This window comes from Sturnus vulgaris, chromosome 3 (assembly GCF_052056855.1).
Source record: "Sturnus vulgaris isolate bStuVul1 chromosome 3, bStuVul1.hap1, whole genome shotgun sequence".
In the NCBI taxonomy this organism is placed as follows: Eukaryota; Metazoa; Chordata; class Aves; order Passeriformes; family Sturnidae; genus Sturnus; species Sturnus vulgaris.
Genome location: NC_142245.1, coordinates 105,402,202 through 105,416,100, shown reverse-complemented (window position 1 = coordinate 105,416,100; position 13,899 = coordinate 105,402,202). Strand labels below are relative to the sequence as shown.

The 13,899-nt window shown below is 43.5% G+C and overlaps 1 protein-coding gene across 1 annotated transcript in view; it reads left to right on the top strand.

The window, feature by feature from the left end:
* LOC106865062 (uncharacterized) overlaps positions 1-13,899 on the top strand; it is a 30,762-nt gene that overhangs the window by 2,249 nt on the left and 14,614 nt on the right. The window contains exons 2-4 of the mRNA XM_088162453.1: positions 8,456-8,515; positions 9,703-9,793; positions 12,099-12,167. Of these exons, the coding sequence (XP_088018579.1) occupies positions 8,456-8,515; positions 9,703-9,793; positions 12,099-12,167 (220 nt within the window). The remainder of the gene's footprint in view (positions 1-8,455; positions 8,516-9,702; positions 9,794-12,098; positions 12,168-13,899) is intronic.

Genomic DNA, 13,899 nt, shown 5'->3' with positions numbered 1-13,899 from the left:
TGTCTTTCAAACATCATATCCTCAAGGCAAAAACTTTATCTCCTTACTTAAGTGTAAAACGCTGCTTTGGCACTGAGCTGCTTCGAGGATGCCAGAACAGCCAAACACCTTTGATATGCTGAAATTTGCATATAAAAATCTCCACCAAAGCAGCAGCAGATGTGTCATTAATAACAAAGTCTTCCATTCATAGACATGGCCAATGTGATAAGATGGGGTGTGCAGGTATTACAGAATAGGAGCCCCTCTCTGCTGCCTGCTGAGGTATGAAAAAAACAAGACACAAATTGCCTCCAGTGCTCAGGTGTGTTGATACATCCCAGCAGCCAAACATCTGCATATCCTGGAGTGGTGGATAAGTCAGGATCTTAATTAAAAGAACCTAGGTGGTAAATTATTTTTTCAGTTTGGGTATGCATGTTTGCCAGTGATTCCCAGTTGCTGCCCCATGGGTGGGCTGTCAGGTTGCCTTCCCATGAAATTTGCTCTTACTTGGCTGCAGGATGATGTAGGACTGATCTTCCCTTTGTGTGTCCCTCCTACCCATAACAATAGGCAGCCAGAAACTGTCCAGGAGCCACGGTGCCCTGTTAGACCCAGACTGAGTGGCTTCAACAGCCCATGTGATATAAGTCTGTTGAACAAATTTTCATAGAATCATAGAATGGTTTGGGTTGGAAGGGGACCTTGAGGATCATCTGGTTCCAACTCCCTTGCTGTGGGCAGGGACACCTTCCACTAGACCAGGTTGCTCAGACCTCCATCCAATCTGTCCTTGAATACCTCCAGGGATGGGCACTCACCACTCCCCTGGGCAAGCTGTTCCAGTGCCTCACCACCCTCATAGTAAAGACCTTCTTCCTAATATCTAATATCTAATCTAAACCTCTTCTCTTTCAGTTTGAGCTCGTTCTCCCATGTCTTTTTAGTAAATGTTCTTGTCAATAGTTTTGCCCTATCTTTCCTTGAAGCTCCCTTCAGGTACTGTATCCTCAGTTGATCACTGTCATGGTGCCCCCACCAAGACTCTCCAAAACCACATGCTCCTCCCTCCTTCTCTCCAGCTTTCCCCCTCCCACCTGCAGTGGGATGGAGTTGAGACTTGGAGGCACAAAAGGTAAAGATCACAAACTGAGATAAGATAAATTTACTGGAAACAGCAACGAGATAAGAAAACAAACAGGAACAGGAATAATACTAATGACAGCTGGTACAAGGAAAGAAATGATTCACACAGAAACCCCTTAGCAATAGACAATATCAGACTGGAAGGAACCCCTTCTCCCCAAAAGAGAGTCCCTTCCCCTGGCCCCCTGGCAATGAATGTAAAGTGGGATAGAAAAAGCTCCAGGTCCTGGCCACACTCCTTCACAATTTCTGCAAAAAACTGACCCTGTCCTGTCCAGAACCAGGACAGTCACCCTGAAGTCTTCTCTTTTGCTGAACAGCCCCATTTCTGTCAGACTTTTCTCAGAGCAGAGGCACTCCATCCCTCTGATCAACTTGGTGGTCTTTGCTGTACTGGCTCCAGCAGCTCCATGTCCTTCCTGTGCTGGGACCCCGGGGCTGGGTGCAGCACTGCAGGTGGGATCTCACCAGGACAGAGCAGAGCAGAATCCCCTCCCTCACCTGGTGCTTTGGGTGCAGCCCAGGACACGTTTGGCCTTCTGGGTCGTGAGGGCACATGGTCAGGTCACGTCCAGCCTTTCACCCACACTTTGTTCCAATGGATACATGGCCTCCACACAGTCATACAAGCACATTTTGAAAGGGATCTCGTGCATAGAACAAAGCAAGTTACATTCTGGCTGTTGTCACACAGCCAAACACACACCTAAAAAACCCTCTAGAAATGATGCTGAGAGTGTTTAGTCTTTTTCATTATTGTCTTTTCCCTAATTTTGGGAAATTGCTAATAATACTTGCTGGAAGCCAACTGATCTGAATGGGACAGTTGTTGAGTTGGAGGGTTTGTGTTTATTCAGAGTTTTAGGGCTGTTCTGCAAGTTGGTTGCAAATTGCGAATAAGAAGAGCATTTTTTACAAATTAAGTGACATCATCTTCCTTAAGCAGCTTCTAAAAATGTGTACTATCTGATACATTCCAAAAGAAAGCTTTCTGCTTTTCTAAAATGTCTTTATAAACTGGAGATATTTCTTGCTTCTTGCAGGATTGCTTAACAGTACCAGAATACAGTACCAGATCCATTCCTGCAGCTCCAGAGTTTTGCAGAGACTTTTTCTTTTACCTTTTCAGTTACACAGTGTTTTACATGCCAGTGCAACACAGTTGCACAATTGTTTTTATACAGCTATCTTGGATGACAATTTATTTTTAAAGTATCCTGAAAGGTGTTGGAGTTTGGTAATTGCCTCCTTAAAATGGAGCCTTTATCCCTTGTTGAGATGGTGCTCTAGTTATTCAGAATAGAAGATCCCAGGAAACTGGTTTCTTCATCGCTCCTCACAACAGTAGTTTTAATCTACTCACACTGTAGAAACTCGTTCCCCATATATGTTTTCTTCCCCTGATGATGAGAGCAGCTGAACAGAGGCAGGTATACATGTCAGGTCCTTGTGTTTATGGCTGCTGTGTGGCTTCTTGTATGTCCAGGGAAGGCTGGCCAGCATCATCTAAAGGACATCTAAATATCCCTAAATTTTCTCATGCAATTGCTTTTGGATATGAATGGTTACATGTGCAGTCCTGGCTCCCACTCCTTGTAATCAACCTGTGTTTGTGCTCAAGGGCTCCCAATGGGCAATTTCATCCCTGGGAATATGTGCAGATAAATGGGTTTTCTGTGCTGATGGCCCAGATCCTTTTTCACAAGGTTCTTGGAGCATCCATTCGATGGGAGAACTGCCTCTTTCTTTTCTATGTTAGGTGCCTTGAGGAAAAGGGAAAATTACACATATTCCTGGTGTGTAGTTCTCATATAATTCTGTCTGTTCATTGCATGTGTTTCCCATGTAATTTTCCTTTCCAACAGACTTCTTTCCTACTAGGAACACATTTGTCTTAAGTGATTTTGCCAGGGAAAACTTTGCATTGCCACATATCACTAACAGCTATTAACAATAAGAATATTAGTACTTACAGTATTGATCAAAACCCAGGATTCTGCTCTCTTGTCCCTCCCCTTTGCAGATATGCTTGTGTAGTGTTGTGAGCAGCCATGTCCCAAAGAAGTTCCTTTATCTCCTTCTGCCATGCATGGAGAGCCACGGAGTTTCCTTTGCTAACAAATGCAACATTTTTTTTGGCTTTCCATTGTCATCTGAGCAGAAATTGCCATTGTGTTATCCTTTCTCTAGATGTTAGAACTGACTAATTTTCTTTGAAGCTGGTACTTTCCTGTTTCTCTGGTGGCCTCTGCCTAAACCCCATTCTTTTTCCTCTGACAAATGCAGGCTTGTCTTTTCCCATTCACCTGGTTCCCATTGGCTTAGGGAATAGGTCTCCCAGAGCAAAGTCCATCATCAGGACAAGACCATGTGGCAGAGGCAGACTGGCCAGGATGTCTGCTTCCATTTATGAAACTCTGAATCAGAATTAATGAAAGCCAGCACTGCTTTATTTCCCAACACGTTTGTCTCACCGATGGCTCACTGTCTGTGGATGGAGAAATGTGAGCCCTGTCTGGCCACAGCAGCAGCAGCACTTGGGTTTGCTCACCCTGTGGCCCAGCCCCTGCTTCTCTGCACGGGAGACAAGAACCCACTGCAGAGAGCCAACAGTGAGCTGCAAGTGGTGCTGCAGATAGTCTGACTCAGAGCACGGAGTGTAGGGAGCAAGGACCGGATCCTCCAGAGGATGCTGAGAGGGATGAAGACTTCCTGCTCACTTTTCAGCTTGCTGTAGGTCTACTGAGAAAGCTGAAAAGTGCAGTCATACGTTGTTCAGTTGTAACAGAGCATGTTTAAGGGAGAGAGCATGCTTAATTTATTGCCTCGCTTAGAAAGTCCTTTTCTTTTTGTTCTTTTCTCCCACCCCTTTCCTTATTATCTTAATTTAGTGCATGTTGGTGTTACTTTTGTCATACCAGTATTGCCTTTTAGCCTAAATCCACCACATTTTTCTAGTGTTGTAACATAAATTGAAAAAAATTCCAGTTTTTTTTTTTTTTTTCCACTGGAAATGAGCACTAAGAAACAATTTAATTGAAGTACTTCTTAAATCTGGAAATGGTTTTGTGTTCACAGACCCCCTGCCAGAATGGGGTAGTTTTGCTTCCTTTCATTTCCAGTGTCCAACCCACTTAATTTGAGTTTTCTGAAAGTGGTAGCTGAGAACAATTTTCTGAATCTTTATTCATGGTCTTAAATGAATTCCCTGACTTCCAATGTGTGAAGCATATAATAGCTCCCTTTGGGTTTCATAGGCTGAGTTTATTTTGTCCTAGTATCCCTCTACTGGGCAAACCTTTCCATGACTTCCTAAGGAAGGCAATTTTAAGCACCTTTCCCAAGAGGGACAAAGGGCAGTTAGTGAACCTGAAGCTGATATTCACATAATTTTTAATTAATCCTCTAACCAGTTGGTGGCACTGAGATGTGAAAGCAGGCTGCCCTGATCTGATAGACCCTTACAAAGGTATTGGGTTTTATAAAAATGACTAGTCTAACAAAACTATTGAAATGCATAAAGGTAAGTCTTTAGTCATACAGCTTTATGACTTTGAATACAAGTTTTATATACTAAGCCCAGTATTTTTTAGTACTTGGAAATGTATCACTTTGCCTCCTTTCTTTGTGACTTTATGTAGAACTATATTAACAGCATAAAATAAATTAAACACTAGCTCAAGAGAATCAGAAATATAACCTCAAGTTACATAAAAAAGGGAAAAATAGGCAGGGGGTGGGGGGGAAATCCTGTTCCACTGGGTCACGAACCAAATGGCCATGAACTAAAAATAATCTTTCTATTGTTCCACAGAATGTGAGTAGAAATTAATATGCTAAGTCTGATTCCACTAAAAGTCCTGATTCTGTTTCTCTGCATATTTTTGATGTATTTGGAATTGCACTTAAGACTTAATATAGTAATTTAATATGGTGGATTTAGATGTGTTTTCCCTGTACAAAACTACATTTTTCATTAAGAAAAAAATTCCCCCACCAATATGAATTTCTCTTTAATGATTCCATTAGGTTAAATAAAATAAAATAATGAAAATTCCTTTTTTCCTTTCCATAGTGGCCAAATGGCACGATAAAGAGGCATGACTAATCCTCTACCCTAAGGGCTTCAAAAGGGAAGAATAGGGTAGGGTGGAGTTCCTCAGCCACACAGCCAGCTTACTGACTGAAAAAGGGTTGGATAAGGGCAGGATTTAATACAAAAGGTCAGGCTAACATAATACATTTCTACTGAAAGGAAGTAGAACTCAGTAAAAATTCTTGGTGATGAAAGGAAGGGAGTTGCTGGTATTACTGAAGGATGGCAGAGAAGCAAGAGACATTTCAGGTTCGAAAGAAGAGCATCACCACAGTTGGTGGGATGTTTGCTGAGCATCAGTCAGTGGTCAGGTTTGGTGTTTTTTTGCACTCAGCTGCTCATTAGGAAGGATGCAACAAGGTTCAGGAGTCCCAGGTGGGCACTTAGGGCTGAATAGCCACTCAGTCATCATGAAGACCCTTGGGACATAGCAAATGACTGTCAGCAGTATACATTTAACCTCCTAGTCTGTGATGCAGAGAGAGGGGGATGTTTGTCTAGCACGTGAAATATCATTTAAGCCGCAAATGCTGTGCTGGTCTAGTAAAAGTATGCAGCAGTCAGGTTGGCAAAGCACTAAATCAAAGAGCTGCAATTTTCCAGCTCCTTGCTTGCTGTCATTTATATGGAGAGAAGGTCCAGGAATGTGATCCTGCTCCAGCTGAGACAAGTCTGTCAGAGCCAATATAGTTTGCATCTTCCCTAATCCTCTATTGCACTCAACATTCTCCTTCTGGAGTTCTCCTCGCCTGTGTGAGGGCTCTGTACAGCCTCGGGCTGTGCTCGCTGAGGCCAGCCCGGGGAAGGAAGGCGTTTTTATGTCCTTAATCCTGACATTTCCTTGTCTCTGCCTGTAGTCCCTCATGCTTGCAGAAGCATCTTGATATAAAGAGCGGCTAACAGGAGGTGGGATGTCTCTCATCCTCTCATCTGTGTGTGTCTGAAAGAAGGCAAAAAAGCATTCCCCTCTTTGTGTCCTAAGCTGCGTTGCGATTTCTGTGCCCATGGTGGCAGTCGTGCTCAAAGTGCCTTCACTTGGGAGGTCCATTTGCAATGCCTTTAGAAAACAGTGAGGATTTCATTATGAAAACTGGGAAATCACCAGGGTTTGATGATATCAGGAAGGAATATTCCACTTACATGTAGTTTGGCTTCCCCCAATCATCCCTTCTTGCATTCATCTGATAAAATTCAGTTTTCCTGAAGTTCTCTCTCGTATAATGGAAAGTCACTCCCCTAAGATTCTATATTGCATAGGAATTGTTGCCCACTGAGACAAGATCTATCTGCATTTTCACACATTTAAATGGACAGAAACATATGCTGAGAAAGAATAAAAAAATAAAATAAAATAAAAATATTCGCCATATCTACATGATTCAAATTTTCACCAAAATGCCCCTGGTTATGTGTTTTATATACTAAATTTTATGTGAGAAGCTGTTTCCCTCCCTGCAGGTAGAGCAAGATTTTTCCCTTGAGTAGTGCAGGAGATGGAAAATGGTTTGCTTTGTGGTGGGGTTTATGGAGTGCTTCTAGTAAATGAACCTGAGAGTCTTAGAAGAGAGTGCCCATGGGAAAAAACAAGACAGCCTTGCTAGCTACTAACAACTGTTGCTGGGTCTTAACAGACAAGTAATTATTTTACTAATGTTCAGAATAACATAATTGTAAACAATTCTATCGTTTGTATATGACAGCCAAGGGAGATGGAGGAGATTTTGGCTTAAGCTTATAATGTGAAGTTGGTGGAATTACTGATAGCAGAGGTTTTGCCTCCTGCTACTGTGATGTTTTACTGGAAGACCCAGAATCATTATAGTCTGTGTGCAAAGTCCACAATTTTGGGGCTTCCAGACCTAATTGTGGAACTTGGGATGAACACCAGCCTGCTGGGTCCATGTCTACCATGGGCTTGCAACTGCTCTGGAATTCCAAGCAAACACCTCCAGGGACGAAGGACTTGCCAGCACACATGTGCCTGTCCTGCACTTCAAAACAGACCTTTCTGAGACTTGTGAAAAATAGCTCTAAAATGCCCAAAATATCAAGGAGATGGCCATTAAGAGTCTGAAGAACTGCAGCCTCACTGGGTCTGCTAGGTAGAGACATGGGCAGTCACCCACAGGATTTTATCTGCTGTTAATTAATCACTGCCACAGTGTCTCAGGGACAGAGATGACCTGTGAGAGTGGGGAGAGGGAGGAGGCAGGAGGAAACATCAGCTGGCTTCCCTTCCCCAAGAGGACTGGGCACCTGAATTCAGCAGGGATCAGATGGGTTTTGCTCCAGGCAGGGCTGCCTTCACCTGCCAGGGATCCCCTTGCCCCAGGCAGAGGAGGCAGAGGATGGATCAGGATTAGGGTTACAGCCTGAGTCAGGCTCCCTTCTGGGAGATGTGGGTTCAGCTAGGCAGCCCAACAGGTCTGATGGGCTGAAGGAAGTGCTGAAGAGCAGCTGCACTGCACAAGGAGAGCAACCTGGATAAGTCAGAGAAGTGCCATAGATGCAGCAATGAGCTGCTGTGTGTGTCAGGGGGAAACACAGGCACCTGTGGAGGGAGCTTCAGCCTTGCCTTGGAGGCTGCTGGCTCTGCAGAGTGTGCATGGCCCTTGCTGGCACAGCCCTTGCTGTCTCAGCTGCAGATTTACACCCTCCCATCCCTGTAACTGGTGGATGGCAATTGCCAGGGAATTCTGAGACAGCTGAAGCATTAATCAAACTATAATTTGAGAAGTTCTTAAACGTTTATTGTTTACTTTACTGGATCTAGGTAGGATAAAATCTATTCTTTTAGCTGGTCAGACAGACTTGAGAGGGAACATAAGGTCCACCCCAACTGGTAAACAAGAATTAAAATAAGCCTTCTCATGTCTATGCTGTTTCTTTAAGCCAGGTTTACCCTATTTGAAAAACAAATTTGATCCTAGACAAATCTTATGATAAACCACAAATATGTCTGCTTTGGAATAAATCTTCGTGGAGTTTCTGGATTTACATTCATAAAGGCTTAGCATACACTAATTAATTTGGAATAAATTACTCCAGTTGGAACAAGGCCACAAATTCTAGCCCAGATTTGTACAGGGGGTTGCTCAGCTGTATCTTTCAGACTATTGCATGCATTATGGGAAGGTATTAAAATAAATATGTTTATATATATATATTTACACATACACACACATGCATGTATATGTACTATAATGCATTTTTTTATTGTCCACCTCCTAGGTTCCAGTGAATGGCCATCTTATCACATCAGTCAACATCAGAGAAAAAAAGATCCTCAAGGTACCAGCAAGAGTTTTAGAGTTTATATATTATCTTTCAAAAGACAGTTGTTTTAAGAATGTTCCTTTTTTTAAGGTAGTTTGTTTTTCCTTGGTCTCCTGAACTTGAGATGATGCAGGAATATAAGAGCTTGTTCTGGCACAGCCACACTGTAGTGTTTGTCACTGCCACCACAAGGGGGATGCTCTCATCATCCAAGCCCAGAAGTGAGTGCTGGAATCTCCTGTATTTCCATTCCAGCTCTGACAGGGACATTTCCTTGGGTTTGTTAAAGGGTTTTACCTTGGGCACTGAGCACTTGTACTGGTGTGGAGGAAGAGGCTAATGCTTTAAAGAGCTTCCAAGTCTTTACAGCAAGTTGCCCAGAGAAGCTGTATCTTTCCCATCCCTGGAAGTGTTCAGGGCCAGGCTGGAGGGAGCTTTGAGCAGCTTGGTCTGGTGGAAGGTGTCCCATGGCAGGGGGGTTGGAACTGGGTGATCTTTAGGGTCCCTTCCAAACCATTCTGTGATTCTAAGTGAGGAGCAGCCCCTGAGCCTGGGCAGGTAACTACATTTCTGGCAGGGGTTTTCCACCTTGGAAAAGTCAAGAACCACTGTTTAAACTAGAACATTCAAAATTTATGGTTTAGGGTTAGTGCTACTGTTGCATCATGCTGTGCTGTGTGAAAATGGCCTCACTACTCCTGTGCCCTTTCAGATTAGTGCAAACTACAGATACCTTCATTAAAAATATGCTGTTCCATGGTTTGAAAGGTGGGGGAGGGCCTGGGTTTTTTGTTAAGAATTGGCAGGGTCCTAACTCTTGATTATAGCATTCCTGATTTTAAAGGGGACAAATACATTAGACTTTTCTCCTTCAGCAGAAGAACATTAGAACTTAGGAACAATGAATGCAAATCTTACTGTAGAGCAGGTACCTGAATTAAAATGTGAACTTTCTAAACTAGCAAATAAGTTGAGACTTGTAGGTCCAAAGCAATAGCATTCATTGGTTTGGAATTTGCAATAAAATCTGCTCAGGAAGACTTTTGCACACACTTAAAAGACTCCAGCAACCCCCTACTCTCTCTGAGTATCATGGGTTGTCTCTATTTCACAACTTCTGCTCTGACTCTTTTTTTCTTCTGGATGAAGCGTTAACAAATACTTGTTTTATCTTTCTGCTATCTATCTCTTCTATACTGTAGCCTAAGAAGAAGAGGAAAACCCAGTGCTCAGACAAGGAAGTGCCAAAAGATCTGCTTTCTGTGGAGAAAGACAAACTGCAAGAGGAAGAAGGTAACAGAAGATCTGATTCTTCTGTTATTGGTGCATATTACCAAAGAATAACATGGGATGAAATATGTCAAAAGGGTGGCCTTTTCTACTATTCTAGGGTTCTGTTAGTGGAGAAATCTGACAGTTTGAGAGTTATTTCTATCACCTGCTCCTTCCTATGTGTAACTATTTGGACAAGTGCTGCTGTGATCCAGTTTAATTACAGAGGAGTAGAGAGAACTAACTGTGGGAATAATGGATTGAACTCTGAAAGATTTGAATATACCCAAAAAACGTGATTCAAACCAAACTTAGATGTTGAGATAAAAACATCAATGCCTTTTATTTAATAGTAAAAGAGGCAAAGAGAAAGAGAAAAGTAGAAAAAGTGTGGGGGGACAATGAGAGTGACAAAGATTAGAAATGTGTCATCCCTCCATGGGTTCCAACGATGCCTTGTTGCTTCCCTTCATCTGGTCTCCTTGGTGGTGAGGGTCCCCTGCCTAAAAGTATAGAATTCCATGGATTAATATACATTTGGGCAGGTGGGAATGCCCATGTGCCTCCCCTGAGGGGGGCAGGTTTGACTCTGTCCCTTGCAATGCTGTGGATCTCTTGCATCTCCTGCAGTGGTGCAGGATCTGGGGACTCCCTGGGCCATGACACCTGCTCTGCTGTCCCTCATATGGATGTCCCTTGAATGTGGCTTTCCTGGGGTGAAGGGGCCCCACAGCTGAGCTGGTCTGCACAGCAGATGATGGGCACTCACTGCCTCATACCCAAAACCTTTCCCCCTCCCCCTTTGGTGCAGGGTCTGTACCAGCCTGGCAGCAGATAAACCCTGAAGAAGGTGCTGGGCTGGACCATGGTGCTCTTCCAGATGCTTTGAACAACAGTGTCACTTTCCTTAACTCAAGTTTCCTTAAGTGGTTTAACTCTCAGTTCAGGTTTTCAGTCAGGAGGCCCATCCAGGGTGGGCTCCAGTGGTGCAGTTTCATTATGCACTTTTTCTATAACGGGCAAAAGTCCTTCATAAAGGTGTTTAAGCCATAAACCATAACGTTTCAGTCTCTGGCAAGGCCATGTGCTTTCCTGCCACGCTCCCCAGGTCCTGACTGTGTCCACAGGGAGGGCAAATCTGCAGGTGAGGAAGATGTCTGAGGTGGTCAGAGGCTCAGTGGTCAGCAGGGTCCTTCTTCATGCTCTTCCCCTAATCCTGTGGCCTGTGCCCTGCTGATGCACACATGGAGCAGCACATTGTGGTGCCCATGACTGAGGCTGGTAAAGGTGCTGGGGCAATTCCCAGCTAGCTTGTAGCAAACCTGTGAGCAGAGCCAAGACCTTTGTTTGCAAGCAGATGTGCAGAGAAATCTGGCAGAGGCCAGCAAGGCTCAGGCAGTTAGAATTTCACTGGAAAATACATTGCATCCCATGAGCCCCTCTCTGCCTCCCTCCACCAAGGGTTACATTAAAAACAACAAATTCTAAGCCTTTCTGGGCTTAAAAGATTACAATGTGATTAGTGTGCTGGTGAGAGCAAGAGAAGCCCTTGCTGCTGTTGGACCAGAATCCTTCCTGGGGCCCGTGAGGCTACTGGGGCAGAAAGGGACACAGCAGAAGCTTTCTTCAAATGGATCTGTAATTTTTTGAATGGATGAGCCCACTGAACTGTTTCCTATGTTTTTTGTGGATGCTTCATATATTCTTCAAGGATGCTTCAGAGAAATGAAGTGTCTTGATCAGCTCCAGAGGCTGCTTTTTTTCCTTCATTAACCATTTTTGCCAGCACCTCCTCTGACTTCTTGGGTCATGGAGAGCATGGACAGAGACAGGATGTGGCCCCATGGGTGTGAATGAATGTGTGTGTAAACCAGCTGAGTGAAAGAGTGTCCACATTGCAGAACAAGTCTTAGGGTGTGTTCAGGGCTAGAGGAACCCAATGAATTGAAGCCTTATCTAATGATTAAGATTTTCCCCACTGTCAGACATATAAGGTGGTTGATGCTCTGCTGTGACCTCTCCCCCAAGGGAATGGGTGTCACATCAGGCTGGCACACAGGACAGAAGAATAAGTGCAGTTATGTGAGTCAAGACACAACAGACAGGTTCGTGATGGGGATTTCTTATGTAACACATCTCTGCAGAGGAAGCAAAGGCTTCACACGGGGGGCATGCTGCACACAGGAGACATGCTGCACGAGATCCGATGCCTCTTTTACAGCCAGCATCAGAAATTTTCAGATGGCTATTTACCTTGTGCTAAGCAGTAAATGCAATGAAGAAAGTTCTTTGATGGCTTAAAAATGAACTTTGCTCTGTGTTGTAGGAGTTTGGCAGACCAAGATCAGCAGCCGTGAAAAGAGGCACTTAAGGAAGGAAAGGCTGAAACAAAAAGGTAAATGTACAGGCTCAATTCACACACCTGATCTGGCTGGGTTCATTACCCCTCCTCATACCCCAGCATCTTTCTGTTTGCTCTAGTCATCATTCGGCAGCAAAATCCATGCACTTACTGAGGCTATTTACTTAAGAAAAAACAGCTTTGGGAGCTTTTACTTGGGAACTTGCCTTTTACTCCATGCTCTCATTAAAACACACAGCAGAGCACACAGCATTACCCATAGGACTTCAAAAGCAGATGTCTGTTAGATCGTAGATCTGCTAAAGGCTTGGTGTCACGTGGGCTCCCTCCTTTTGCATGGCTTGACAGAAGTTTTCTGATAATGGATGTATAAAAACATGCACAATTTGCTCAGTTTCAAACAGATTCTTTGTCCAGGATTGCCCAGACTAATATATCAGGAATATACTCTTATCCTAATGAGATAAAATGAAACAACACTTTGTGCTCACTCCACATTTTTCCTCTGGGGATTTCAAAGTGTCTGCCGTGCACTTATGCCTATATACATTTCTGCTAATCATGTTACATGTAATAACCACTATATGAAAGCAGGTCATGGAATTAAGACATTTGGAAGTATTTTCATTATCTGTGATAAAATGATTGAAATAAACTTTGGGTTTATAATATGAGAGTAATTTAGAAGCTAAGATAGTAGTCTGGATATTGGAGAGATGTAGCTGGATTGGGATATATGTTGGATATATTGGGATATATATTGGATATATGTGTGAGTGCACTGTCTGCAATAAGGCTCTTAAAGTGCTCTCAGATGCTCTATTAAAATTGAAGGGTAAAGAAACAGGACATTTCAATAGAAAAATATACAGATACCTTGGGACTACTTTATCTATCATTTGGATTACATAGAGTTAAATATTAAGAGTTTAGATTTTTAACTAAGGGTCCTTAAAGGCTAGAAGTGCTGAGGTCTCCACTTTCTCTCCAGCAAAGTGAATGGGTCCACATTTCTTTCTTCATATAAGTTGATCTGTTGTCATCAGTGGTGCCAGCTCCACATGCAGAACCCCATAGGGTTTAACCCTAAGGTCATGCAGGTGTTAAGGGCTTTGCTGACCCGGGAAAGGGAGCTCTTTCACCAAGTCTCATTTGAAGCCCCAGAAGTCTTGATGCAATCCTGCAGCCTGGGCTGGTCAGAATGCTGAGTCCTGTGATCATGTTAGCATGGGCACTTACAGAGTAGTGAGATCTGATCTTTTAGGAAGAAGCCCTAACCCTGCCGAGTGCTGGCTGCTGTTCCCTGGCAGGGAAGAAACAGCAGCATCAACAATAAGGTATGTGAAGGTGGAGTTGATGTCAGCAGTGGTCTCCTCCTCACCAGAGCTCTAGAAAATGCTTTGCTATTCTAAAGGCTGGAGTTATAAAACACTTGAGAAGTCCTTTGGAACAAAAATGTTGTAGATAACTGTCATTTTAAAAAAATATTCATATGTCTGCACTGATTTCTCTAGCAGCCTTGAACTATCAACATCCAAGAGGTTTGCTTTCTTTATTCTTGGAGGTCCAACTGTTCTCTTTCTCTTCATTGCTCTGGGCCCCCAGCAGGACTTTGGAGGCCCTGAGCCTCCCCTCCAGGGAGGGATGCCCAAGACCACTGTGGTGCCATCCTTCTCACATTTGCCTTCCTCTTCTCCACTTCAGTGTCCCATCCCAGGAGCTCTGCTTTGCTGTCATCATATCTGTAAATAAGTTCAGCTGGAAA